Source organism: Puccinia triticina, chromosome 5A (genome assembly GCF_026914185.1).
Source record: "Puccinia triticina chromosome 5A, complete sequence".
Lineage (NCBI taxonomy): Eukaryota > Fungi > Basidiomycota > Pucciniomycetes > Pucciniales > Pucciniaceae > Puccinia > Puccinia triticina.
Genome location: NC_070562.1, coordinates 4,437,690 through 4,451,179, shown reverse-complemented (window position 1 = coordinate 4,451,179; position 13,490 = coordinate 4,437,690). Strand labels below are relative to the sequence as shown.

Sequence of the window (13,490 nt, the reverse complement as noted above, 5' to 3'; positions counted from 1 at the left end):
CTCACTCCGGCTGAATGAAACTCGATCACATCGGGGGTGGCGGGGGTGGCGGGGTTTTCGGGGGATCCTCGGGGCCTCGGCACTCAACTCACCGCCCACTGCCAGATGACACTCACTCGCCCACCAACTGCAGGATGGCCAACGCTCGACTGGGCGGATCCCAACGCACACTGATCGCAACCATCGGAGACGAGGTCAGCAGAAAACAGCCAGCCAACACACACACACAAAACACACTGACATCACAATCACCATCCAGGACTCCATCACCGGGCTCTTGCTGGCCGGCACCGTAAGCAAAACACCCTTTCCCCAGCAACGCAGGCCGACTGATCTCTTCCGTCTAGGGCCATGTCACCCCGGCCGCCAAGAAAAACTTCATGGTCGTCGACTCCAGTCAGTCCACCCCCCTCCCCCCCTGATGGCTGCCAGACCATCCTGAGCTGAGTGTGTGTGCCGCAGAAACGCCGGTGGCGGATATCCAGAAAGCCTTCGACGAGTTCACCACCCAGCGCGACGACATCGCCATCGTCCTCATCAACCAGCACGTCAGTCCTGCCCCCCTCCCCCCCTGTAGCTTCCATCTGCATGCTCATCCCCAGCCTCGTCTGCTGCCCCAGGTCGCCGACAAGATCCGGCCCGCCGTCGACAAGTACGAGGCCGCATTCCCGGCACTGCTCGAGATCCCCTCCAAGGACCATCCCTACGGTCAGCCCCGCTTGCAAAACCTGCCAGTCACTCTCGAGCTGATGCGGTTGTGCTTTCATCACAGATCCGGAGAAAGATAGCGTCTTGAAACGAGTCAAGAAGCTGTTTGGGGAATGAACCCCACCAACCAACCAACCTCTCTCTCTCTCTCTCCTTCAGTTTCGTTGTTGTGAAGTAAATAGCAGCAGTGCTAGTCTGCTTGTGTAAAACACCCACTTGATAAGAACTGCACACACCCATTACATCCTCTTCACGGACATTCTCAGAAAAACCAGAGACCATCGACTGATATCCACAAGGATCTATTGAGCTCCCATCAATCGAGTATGGCACCAAGCAGCCAAGCTGGGTGGCCATCCTTCAGCAATGTCGACTAGGGCTACACAGTGTGAACCTAGAGTAAAAAACCCTGGGGAGCTTGCCGAGAGAATGCACCGCGCGGCAGCCATCGGGCGGTGACGTCATCCCCCAACTCGGCAATCGACCCCCAAAAAACCAGCAAACAACCAGCCGAGCGCGGAGAAGATGGCGACCCCACTGGCCCCGGCAAGCTTCAGCCGCAAGAGCCTCGTGGTCCGCGCAGGACACCGATACTGTGCAGTCCCCTCACCCACTGCCCCAGCCTCGGCCTCCAGGAACTAACGTGTGTCTTGCTAGCGTATATCGACCATTCCTTGGACGGCCATCCGGCAACGGTCGTCTTGCTCTTGCACGGCTTCGTCAGTCTTGCTCTTCTCCAACTCAATCGGCCTCGGGCTGACCATCCTGCACGCTCTCCGCACTTCCATCCAGCCCGACTTGTGAGTCGCGTGTTTCCAACTCTCTTTTTCCGAGTCAGCTCTGATCCTGCATTCTATATCCCGCAGGGCGTACGGTTGGAGGTACCAGATCTGTGATCTCGCCAGGCGCGGCTATCGGGCCATCGCACCTGATCTGCTGGGGTATCTACTCTCTTACCTGCACAGCTGTCCGTTCCCCCAAAACTGAGCGCTGTTTCCCTGGTCAAATCCAGCTACGGCGGGAGTGTAAGCGCTTCTCATCGGCCACCTACATAGACAGTTCAGCAAAACCTGACGGGCTCCTGCTTTGCACAACTGGGCCCCGATCCTCTGTGCCATGGCCATCGGGACAGTCCAAGCCGGCTGACGTCCAGGCATACTCCAAGCTCAACAGCTGCAAAGCGCTGTCCGAAATCCTCGAGCACGAGAACATAGAGAAGGTTGTTGTCGTGGGACATGACTGGTCAGCCCGCCTTCGACCAGGTCTTCTCTTTTTCTCTCTTAAGCAAAGAGCTGAACACTCTGGTTGTCTTCGGTGTAGGGGATCCGCGCTCGCGTTCCGGTTCGTCCAGTACTTCCCGGAGAAAGTCATATGCTGGGCAACGTGTGTAGTCCATCATCCATCCCCACTCTGGCTTGTTGCAGGACCAAGAGTGACTGACTATGGCCAATCAATCAATAGGATATGTGTCCCGCCCTCTCGGCCTGCTAAGCGCGGAGAATCGCCTCCAGACTTCGAGAGAATCATCCAGCAGCGTCTCCCACATCTTGGGTAATTTCCTGTCAAGTTATGAGTGCTTACATATCAAAAAGAAAAAAAGGGAGAATTGACCAAAGGGGGGATGTAGCTACCAGCTGTACTTCATGTCGCCAGAGCACAGCGAGGAGATCCACCGATACCGCAGGACGGTGCTGCTCCTGCTCTATTTGCACACCGATCGCGGCCTGGAGAGGCCCCTCCTGGACCGGTTTGCAAGCTTGAAGGAGCAGTCGTTCGTTGGGAAGGATGTCCTCCAACGACAAGTCAATGAGATCCGCGACCAGTTCGAGAAGATCGACGTTCAGGACCCGGTACGCTCACCCCCCGATTATAGCTTTCATCATCAGCGCCCCTTGTTTTTTTGTTGAACTCACATCCTACCCGAATTCGTATAGGAAATCAGCTACTTCTTGGATGAGTTTGAGAAAGGCGGACTGCTCGGCCCTTTGAGCTGGTACAAAGCAAGTCTCTGTGCCCCTGCGGAACTTGGCCATAACGAGAGTGAGCTAATTTGTGTCTGTTTTCTGCAGACGCGCGAGATAGATCACAGGGATGAGCAAGGCGAGCCGTTTCTTTTGGACCAGTCTGCAGTATACAAAGACCCGCTGAAACGTGTGCCGGACTTTGGGTGTTCGTGGTCTTCCAGCGGCGCGTCTGCCGGCGACATATCCAGCGGACATCCCGTGTCTGTATCTCGGCGCCTCGGCCGACACGGCCTTCCCGCCGGAGCTGTTCACCGAGAGCTCCAAAGCGGCCTTGTTCCCCGGGGCCAATCTGAGCTCGCATGTCGTCCGCGGCGGGAACCACTTCATGCACCAGGTAAAGTCGGCGCCCCCTCTTCTGCGCTTGTGCTCAATAATGCTGATCGGGTGCCGCGGCGTTCGGAAGGATCCTGTCTGTCGCGATCATGTCTCCGCTGTCCTCGGAAAGTGGATCGATTCCCATGCTTCCTCTGCGCCTAAGCGCCCTAGTCGTCTGTGATTCTCGCACATCCCTGAAAAGGCTCTGGGAAGTGGAACGCAAACCATTAGCAGAAGAATAGCGCCAGTGCCCTGCTAGAGTTGTGCATAAATTATTGGCTGGAAGAGAGAGTGGTAGGTTTGGGATGACTAGATCAGTAGATCAATGTCTATCCCAGGACTACGAACAAGCTTGTGGGTGTATATCCAGAGCCCATGTCATGTGCAGGTCTTACATTGTCTTCCCAGCTCGAGCTCCCACGTGCGCATCACCAGGAGAGATCATTAATGAGGAGTTGATGGCAGATGGCCTCTGGCTGAGTCCAGCAAGGATGAATTAGTCTGAAGCAATCCAGACTCCTGGCTGCAGATTCAATTGAGGTTCAACAACATAAATTTTAAATAAGAGTTAGGCCCTGTTTGGCACCAACATAAATATAGGTGATATAATCACAGATTAATTCAATAAAAAATACAACATGGGTCATTGGAGCTTTGGCAGTGGGCATATTCATTGAGGTGGTTGGCATGTTCATTGGGCTGAAGAACATTGCGGGGAAGTTACATGGATTTTCAACTGGGACCGGTGCCAATGAAGCAAGGGGAGGCGGGCGCAGTGTTTCATCCCCCTTGGTCTTGTACTGGAACTGGTTTGACTTTGGAAGAACCAGGCACAGGGTTACTAGAGGATTTTTTTCTTCAAAAGGCACAGTCAGATCAGTGTAAATAATCAAAAATTTCAAAAACAATTAAACTTACAATTGCCCTGGCCCACAAGGTTCCTTGAACCACATTCAAGTGAAAATAAAGATTGGGGTTTTCCATATTGATGTAAACATGGCCTTCATGACTTCTAGTGAGGTGCTGCGCGGGGCCGTGAATATCATTGAGCTAGTTGACCAATTTGACAGTAGAGGTGGCTGACCGGGCACCTTGAGGGAGTTCATTGGTGGGATTTGCAGTAGAAATTGAGGCTCCGCCATTGCAATCTGTCTTGAAGTGTTTGTATGCTGGTACTTTCTGTAATTTGTCCAAAAATAGAGATAATGAGTCATAGCAGCTTCAAGTAGAAAAAAATAACACTTACGTTAGCAATGAAATTGGTATCTTGCTGCACTAATTGACAGAGAGTCTGGTTATTTTCTGCAGTACCCTTGGCAGCCATGAGGAATTGCCTGAATATTTCCAGAGAGTCAAGTTGCTTTTCTGGGCTTCTGCAGAGGGGCCTCCATGTGGGATGATCAAGTACCAAGTGATCTTCCCATTGTCCTCAAGTTCCTGAACAAAGATTTCAGTGTCCTTGTCTTCATTGTTTCAAATCAAGGAAATCACAGCAGCTTTGAAGCTACCAACATTGTAATTATGAGTTGGCCAATTTACAATCAAATTACCCACATCAGGGCTGATTTTTATGTATGGTGGGGGATCAGAGATGAGGGTTCCTTGCTTGTAAGAGTTGCTAGGAGAAGGTGGGGGGAAGCGGGGAAAAAGAAGATGAAGTCAATCCTGATTGGAACCTCGGGGCGGCCAGAGGTTGAATCTAAACAAGGACCGCTTTGTTGAGAGTGGGTAAGCTGGCCCTGTTGAGAGTGGGTAAGCTGGCCCTGTTGAGAGTGGGTAAGCTGGCCCTGTTGAGAGTTGGTGGTTGACTCAATAGATTGGTCCGTTGCTGGGGATACTGGGCCAAAGAGAGATCCCTCCAGTACTGATTCTCTTTGCTGGCTTCACATTGAAGGCTTCACAGCGGTGATTTTGAAGTTTGACTAGATGGCTAGTTCCATCAAACAAGCTTGGCACATGGCACTCCAAGGGTAGGGTCAATGGGTGATGGAACCGTTTGTTATATTTGGATGTAGAGATTGACCAATCACCTTATTTGTGGTTTATCCTGCAGGAAAATATGTAAAAAAAGCAGTCTGAGTATGAAACTTTGGCCCCAAAGGTTGGGGATCAGGGATGGTACTAGTGGTTTGCCAATCCAATACACATGTATTGGGTCTTTGACAATCTAATACTCTGTGTATTGGGGGGGGGGGGGATCTACACTGTATTATTTTTTCAATACAATATGGGGTAATGTATCACTTTTTTTTATACAATACATGGTATCAAATTCTTATGTATGGGAAAAACAATACAATACCCCATATCAGCCATTACTGGGATCCTGTTGAATTTTTGACTGTTGGTTGGACACATTGGCCATGGCTTGCAAGTTTGCAAGTTACCTCTTTGTTCTCAGCAAAAAAAAAACATGTGAACCAGTCTGAAAATTATTATTTTCTGTTTTTGCTTTTTTTTATTTGGAAGAGATATATATGAATATTGTTGGGGAATTTATGATTGTAACATGGGAATCACAAAGAATAAATGGAGGAATTCCCTTCAGTTTAGAATACCAGGTAAATTCTGATTTCTATTTTCAAAGGGGTGCAAAAGTAGTTTCTATGCTAAGAAATAGAAAATAGAAAACGGTCTGTTTTCTATTGATCAACAGGAAGTCCTCCAAAGTTTCATTTTGGGCTTTTGTACATTTGATTAAATAAAATTCACAGTCACTTTTTTACTCTTCAGGATATATCACATGTGAAATTGAGGGTGTAAAAATGAACCTCTAGATGCTGACTTCAATAGATATGTGGGAAATAGGATAAATGAGGGAAGTGACCAACATTCCCTGGAAATTATTTTTGACTACATGGAAAGTATTTGTAGTTTTCTACTTCTTGTAGTGATGAACTAATTGGAGAGCTGAAGAGAAAGGTTTTCAAAAAGATTAAGAATACTTTGTAGACCTAGGTTTATTCCTGAGTCTGTTGTATCAGCTTCACTAGCATGAGCAAAGTCAATCAGTCTGACATCAGAAAGTTTTTGGGTTTGTTGTGTTGAAGATCCTATATCCATAGTTTTCATTCTTTCAATGTCTCCTTCATAAACAACTAACAAACTGGTGTTATATGAACGCCACTTAAACTTGGACACATTCTTGATCAAGATCTTTGTTTGGTGAATAAGGGATTCAAGAACCCTTTTCACCATCTCTTTGGGTAAACCACCCAGGGAGCTTCTCAGTTGACTCTCCTCATCATGACTTGAACCTATATCAGATACTGGAAACATATGATTGAATTTCTGAGGCAAATCTTCTTTCTGAATATAATGACCATATGTTTTTGGAATTGCTTCATATTTTTGTTGACTATTGTCCCATATCTATTTTGGTTGTATAAAGTCAAGAATAATCTACATAAGTTTCATAAACTAGCTGGAAATGCTAGTGTATTCATTATGAAAAAAAAAGAAAAAAACATTTTGAGATGGGAGAAATCAATTACCTGAGCACCAGTTAGACGCATACCAAACTCATTTGACGTAGTCGTAATTGCAAGTCGTTTTTTACGGACTATGGTGAGAGGCTTTGATTTATCCCCATAAAGTCTTCTTCCCAACTTAATATCCAGTATATTAGGATGCCAAAAGTATTCAGGGTCTTCACTAACATTTCTTTCAAGGGATACTGGAGCTATATTCTCTAAAACAATAAAAGCTTGATCCCTTCCGCCCTTGTTTGGTAAAATTTCAGTTGATAAATTTTTGATCAAACAGGCAAATCAGTTTTGACATGCAATCACATGAGTAAGGAAAGAAGGTGCGCACTCTTTTCACTAAAGATTTTTCCCAACTATGAATTGAAGGTCTCCAACTGCCCCTATAAGGTTCTTCTAACAAGGTATCGAGTTTGGGTGCCAAATGAGTATAAAAATCTAATTCCTCTTGGTATGTTTCCTTGATAATCTTTGTGGGATTATGGTGATAAAGGCTCAAGTGGCTTGAGCGCCCGCCGGCTAGAAGAAGTGCGGACTCAGGGACCGTCTCCTCCTGCCTCCTCGACCCGTTCTCATGGCTAGGTTTAAATTTGCGAGATTTGAGCCTTTCAATAAATGGGGAAACAGCTTTCGCCTCTGCTCGCGAACCGTTGCCAAATTAAGGCTCAAGGTTGAGGGCTTTGATCCGTTGAATGAGTGTGTGGCGCGTCTGTTCCTCACTGCGGTGAGGTTCAAAACTGAGAGATTTGTGACAATAGAAGATGGTCGACGGCAGTGGAATTATACCAGCAGATGGTAGAAAAAATTCTGATAGATCATGATTTTGAAAAGATACATGCTCTGCGATGCCAATACCCATGGCCCCTGGGGTGTTAAGCATACCAAAACTTATTGAGCAAGATTTGGTTTTCAGTAGCTGATTTTGTTCCGGAAGACCGCAATTTATAGATCACATCTTTAGCAGGAGACACTCGCTCAGAATATATCTTCTCGCTGAAACAGAGTATAGCCTGGGTTCAATCATGTTTAAGCTGTCAATCATAGAAATAGGCAAGATGTCTGCCCGAAGCACAACAGCTTCCGCGCCAAATCAGCCCTCTATCAGTACGTAAATTAGAAAATATTGAGGTTAAAGCACTGATATTTTAGATAAGGTGTATGCTGATAAGATCACAGCGGGAAACATTTGGAGACATGTTAGGCCATCAGTCCAAGAAATAGCTGATGGGATCTCTGCGGAGGATGACGGCTTCCGCAGTAAATAAGCGCTCTGTCAATACAAATGCAGATCGATATCGATGTTGAAGAACTCATAATTCAGATAAAGTGTATGCTCGTAAGATCACAGCGGGAAAAGTTTGGAAACATGTTACGCAACCAACCTATTGAAGCCCCTCTGTATTTGCAGGCAAAACATTCGGAGGTCTTGCAGTGCCCGCCGTCATTGCCTAACTGGATGACTTCCCGTCGTCATTTAGAGAGCTCTAGATGCCCCTCTAAATCCTAAATTAGGACACCTACTAGAGGCCAAGGCGGCTACGCCGCTGCAGGTTTTGGGGAACTTTTCCCATCTTAGTACCCGCTAACTTCTAGCCCCAGTCATCAGATCACCAATATCTTACCTTCCAGAGGCCATCCTGGTCATTGCATGTATTTCCTTGGTCCTTCTCAGCTCCTCTTTCAGTTTTAGTCCAGTGACAGCTTAGCCATTATTATTATTATTCTTTTATAATTTTTATTTCTCTTTTTCTTTCTTTCTTTCCTTTGTTTTTTTTTTTGAGGGGGGGGTTGGACCCAACCACTTTGATTTTTCTCAAGTCAAAATCTTTAAAAAGCCTCTTTCTGTTGGGTTTGAATGTAGTGAACCACACAAGATTTTCATTTTACCCAACCCGCAAGAAATGTGAACACTTGGATTGGGAAAACACTGGACTCATACAATAACACTAAAGATGTTCTAATGTTTTTGTCTTGTTACTGCTGCCGTTACTGGTAAAGGTTGTGCATTACCAATAGTTTTTTCTCCCTTTTTTCTTTTGTGCCAATATGATTTTTTCCTGCAGGTGGGTGGTGATTTGGACTTTATTATAATAAGTAGGGGGCAAGAGACCCGCTACTCTTTGGTGCTAATGGAAAATGTGAATATCTACTGCTCATGAACTTGGATGGGGCCAATGAAAGGTCAGATTCCTCAAAGGGGCCACCAGGGCACCACAGCTTGAGAAAACAAAAACCGGAATCAGACTGGGCCAATTGGCATCATCTGTCAGTCCACAGAAACAAGCAAAGTGGTGCCAGCACCACCTTGGTTGGGGTATGAATCCAGGTACAGACCAAACATTCATCACCACTCTTGCCTCTTACCACACTTGTTCTTCCCCTTTACATTAAACAAACCTTTGTTCACACTGACCCACTGTTTAAAACTAAATGACCTCATGACACAGCCCATTTTTAAACTGAAGATTAAGAAAATCCAAAAACTAATGTATTATGATTGACTCAGGAGTACTTGTATCATTACCTTTGAATTGATGAAACAGGTATGACTGAAAACACATGTATCAAAACATAGTGGTTTTACAGGATTTGTTATTTCTTCTCACTTTGTTATTTCTGCTCAACAGTCATGATTGTGTTGAACTCAATGTAAACTACTCCCTTCAAGGAATCAAGTCCAAATCACCACCCACCTGCAGGAAAAAACCATATTTGCACAAAAGAAAAAAGGGAGAAAAAATTATTGGTAATGCACAACCCTTACCAGTAACGGCAGCAGTAACAAGATAAAAACATTAGAACATCTTCAATAACCGCCATCACTTCCAAGAGTGAGGGGGAAAGAGGATCAACCATCAGAGCGTGAGATGGCTAGGGAGAATAAGAAGGGAGGAAGGGGACGGACTTCTCAAGTGATGCTGACACCCCACAGGATGATGAGGGCAAGGGAGATAAGCATTGCACCCAACGGGTCAATCCACCATTGGATATTGGCCCCAGCGGCGTTCGTGAAGATCCCAAAGGCTTTCCATGTAGTTAGGATGAGGTTAAGGCTGTGAGATGAGAAGGCAGTACAATGGTTGGGGGTAGAAGACTGACCATTGATGAAGGAATCTACAGAAAGCAAGAGGTTAGTGGTTGTGGAGTGATCAAGTTTAAGTGGGAGGTGGATCTGAACGGACAATTGCAATGGTCCTCCCAGAGCACCACGGGAAAAGACAGGTCCTAATGTCAGCTGCAGTGCATAACTGAGTGAGGAAGTGAATGAGGAGAGAGGGAGGGGACGAACAGAGTGCGACTTTGAGAGTTTTGACGCAATCCAGGACGCCGGCCTCCTTGAGGTTGTTATTGAAGATTTTAGTGGCCCTCATTGGCCCAACGGTGTGTGAGGAGGAGGGCCCGATGCCGATGGAGAAGAGGTCAAAGGTGCTGACAACGGCATGTTTCTCGTCTGCTGGCTTTCTGGTCAAGGCGGGGAGGGCTTCCGAGTGGAGGTACTCCGGCAGCACGTCGTCCTCCTCCTTCGCCGGCTCGGTCGGATGGGGCTGGGAATGGAACAGAGAGAGGGCCAAGGAGGGCGGGTGGCTCGGGCTGTCCTTTGCGGGTGGTTGGGCTAGCTTGTTGGTCGTCCTTGGAGGGCAGGTGGAGAATGGGCTTGGTCGGGGCCGCTTGTTTCTTGATCCAATGGGGTGGTGGATGGCTCAGCAGTTGACTGCAGCCTGCTTTAGCGTCCTCGTCCAGCAACTTGAGCAGGTTATTCTGGCAAACAGAGGGTGGGTTAGTTTTTTGTACAGATGTAGCTAATTGGAAGCCGAGCGAAGACAAAGACTCACAAATGGTCCGCGAACGCAGGGGTGAAACACTGCCAGCGTAGTATGATGCATGTGGCCATTGAGATGCGGAGTGGCTGCCAGGGTCTGGTTTAGTGGCTGATTGGTTGTCGGTATGTCAAGCTGGGGTAGGTGAGTTTGGAGGTTTGTGGCACCACCAAGGCGGAGGCGGTTGGGGTAGAAACGGCGGGAGTGAAGATCCAACAGCTCAACAGACGGCAACGGGTGTGATGTGTGTGTGGATTGTGTCAAAGGCTTTGGGGTATTTAAGGAGGGGGTGGTGGGCTCAAAGCCCCCCCCCCCCCAGGAGATCCGTTTTTGTCCTACCCCCTCCCTGGAGCTGCCCTAATGAATTGATTAGGCCCTCCTTGATTTCCAAAATGACCGATCCCTTTTTGCGTGTTGCGGCGGCACGGGCTGGGGGGTCAATCCAAGGTGCTCATTGAAGTGTTTGGGGATTAAATTCAACAGCTAGGTGTGCTTTTTGCTAAAGAACACATGCAGAAACTTAGATCTGAGGTACCAGGATTGTGTGATTTCAATAAACTTGGATCAAAAACTCAAGCAGTGCACATGTAATTAATGAACCATAGGGTTAGGAAAACATTTCCCTTTTTGTCAAAAATTAAGAATTTGAGTGTGTAAATTAAGATCTGGGAGGCTCCCAGGCTCAATAGGAAGTCTTCTGTTGAAATTACTCAGGTGAAAAGAATTGTGTGTTGTGGGATTTGAACCCACAACCTTCTACATTCATGAGAGCTTCTCTTATACCACTGACACAGCGGGCAATCTGATGTCGCACGCAGCCCGCAGCGACACCTGAGCCAAGGGGACCCCCTTTACGCGGGTGTTGCTGCGGGCTGCGTGCGACACCCAATTGCCCGCTGTGTGAGCTAAACACACAGTTGGGCTTACTGGTGATTTTTGGATATTAGATCATATAGCTTGGCCACTCAAATGGGGCTTGAAGCATATATTCCAACACACCCCCTTGCTTCATGCACCATGAACAAACTATGAATATTGCATATGCAAATCATGTAGGTGTGTCATGCATCATAGATAATGATTAATTCATAACAATCATGAAATTGAATATTGCATATGCAAATGAAAGCATGAATATCAAGTATTCACAGGGTTTAGCCAACTTTAATTCAATTCACTGAGAACATCCGTACTGATAATGTGTTGAAATTACCCAGGTGAAAAGAATTGTGTGTTGTGGGATTTGAACCCACAACCTTCTACATTCATGAGAGCTGCTCTTATACCACTGAGCTAAACACACAGTTGGGCTTACTGGTGATTTTTGGATATTAGATCATATAGCTTGGCCACTCAAATGGGGCTTGAAGCATATATTCCAACATCTTCCACTATTTCCATTCTTATATTTTCTGTAAATGATTTGGTGTTTGCTGGATGAAACTCTCATATAGGCCTTCTTGTGGAGAATTTTGTTCAGCTGTAGTCTCCGCATCACGAACTGCGCTTTTTTGTGCAAATCACCGGACTCAGAGATTTGGAGTACAGGTGATATTAGTAAACGTACACATGTCAACAATAAGGTCACAAAACTTTGAGTGGGGGACTTCCCATCACATTTGAATCACCATGGGAGTTTCCTCAGCACTTGTGTGCAAGTGCCATCTCTGAACTCAGTCATAGATTTGGTTGGATCTCAGTTAGAGGCTGGTTGGAAGGCAATTTCATGTCTGCCACAAGGTAAGTTTATAAGAACTGGAATCATACCAAATGTGTGGTGCAATGTCTGTGTAAATGTATGCCATACCTATGCTGAAACCAGGCCAATTCAATGATAAGGTTTACTTGATCCTCAAGCTTGACCAATGAGGTTCCTAATATTTCAATTATCATGATTTTTGACCTCTTTGGAAACCCATACCCAGTAGTTTTCTCTGAATCTGTTTTTGTATTTATTTTAAGGGCACACACCAAAAAGCTGCCAGTTCTTTTTAATTTGTTTATATTACACATGGTTAAAACTTTGGATCGAGTGTAGTGATACTGTGGGAGGTAGAGCTGGTCCCTAGTACCCGTTGGCAGGTACACGGGCGGGTACCCGTGGAAGTGCGCAGGTATGCGCCGGGTGCAGGTGCGGGTATCCAGTCTGGGTCCAAATTCAGGCAGTTAACCGCGCACAAATTGCCATTCTGCACAGCTCTGCTTGCCCCTAGTGCCCATTGGCAGGTACTAGGTACCTGTGGGCGGGTACCCATGGAAGTACGCAGGTAACTTCCAGCGGGTGTCGGTGTCCATTCTAGGTCAAAATTGAGGCATGTACCCAGACCCGCCGCGGGTACAAGTGTCAGCTCTAGTGGGAGGTCTGATTTTGCTCTGGTACTACGCTTTGACTTTGGCGCTGTGGGGCCAACTATCACAAAACCATGTAAAATGTGCGGGTTTCTGTGACACATTGTGTCACATGAACGTACACGCGCACTTTTGTGTGACATGTAGACCATCACCCAGCCACATCATGCCAAGATGAGTGCCCCGCAATCCCAGTGGCAAATTAGCTGAATATTTTGATAATTGTATCTGATTTTCATCCATCAGTACAGAAATCCTATTGAGGAGATTTTCTGAATTCATTCAGAAACCATGGGTAATCTGAGGCTCCCCTGGACTTGTCCCAGAATTCTAACTCCCTTGGGACAAAATTTAGCAGCTGAAGAATTTGTCACACAAATTTACACATGTGTGCTGGTGTGTCACATTTTTCATCACTGAGCTAAGTGATGCCAACCTGAGTACTCATGCAGAGCCAGGGGATTAGGTGGACCCTTCAAAAATTGTTTACAACGTTCAGCCATATGTAAACAAATGATTTTGGGGATATTTTCTGAAGTCATACACAACTCCTGATTAATATGAGGTTTTTTCCACTGGACGTTTCCCAGAACTTGGTATATTTTGTGAAAAAATTCAGCAACTAAAGAATGTGTCACACAAACTTACACGTGTATCTTTTTGTGTACCACTAACATATCTTGAGCTTTTTGGGATTTATGATAAACACATCACCAGGGAGGGATTGGTTGCACTCTCTAGAGAGTGCCAGACTGTAATTTCTCCCTGGAAGTCTGCCAGATGTGAACCAT

General features: G+C 46.5%; 3 protein-coding genes across 3 annotated transcripts; 1 reads left to right on the top strand and 2 right to left on the bottom strand.

Moving 5' to 3' along the window:
- Window positions 1-134: 134 nt before the first annotated feature.
- On the top strand, window positions 135-3,228 carry PtA15_5A548 (uncharacterized protein; the record flags this gene model as incomplete). Its single annotated transcript, XM_053169321.1, has 18 exons — window positions 135-194; window positions 260-292; window positions 348-396; window positions 463-548; window positions 621-708; window positions 773-812; window positions 1,154-1,427; window positions 1,501-1,508; window positions 1,575-1,649; window positions 1,721-1,733; window positions 1,841-1,950; window positions 2,029-2,091; window positions 2,170-2,259; window positions 2,336-2,558; window positions 2,643-2,708; window positions 2,778-2,808; window positions 2,894-3,066; window positions 3,136-3,228. 18 exons carry the CDS (start codon window positions 135-137, stop codon window positions 3,226-3,228), a joined length of 1,575 nt encoding a protein of 524 aa, XP_053020530.1.
- A 6,212-nt stretch (window positions 3,229-9,440) lies between these two features.
- On the bottom strand, window positions 9,441-9,903 carry PtA15_5A547 (uncharacterized protein; the record flags this gene model as incomplete). The annotated part of the gene is made up of 3 exons (XM_053169320.1): window positions 9,441-9,556; window positions 9,632-9,646; window positions 9,822-9,903. 3 exons carry the CDS (start codon window positions 9,901-9,903, stop codon window positions 9,441-9,443), a joined length of 213 nt encoding a protein of 70 aa, XP_053020529.1.
- A 49-nt stretch (window positions 9,904-9,952) lies between these two features.
- Window positions 9,953-10,416, bottom strand: PtA15_5A546 (uncharacterized protein; the record flags this gene model as incomplete). The annotated part of the gene is made up of 2 exons (XM_053169319.1): window positions 9,953-10,291; window positions 10,366-10,416. The coding sequence occupies 2 exons, from the start codon at window positions 10,414-10,416 to the stop codon at window positions 9,953-9,955; spliced, it is 390 nt and encodes a 129-aa protein (XP_053020528.1).
- Window positions 10,417-13,490: the final 3,074 nt, after the last annotated feature.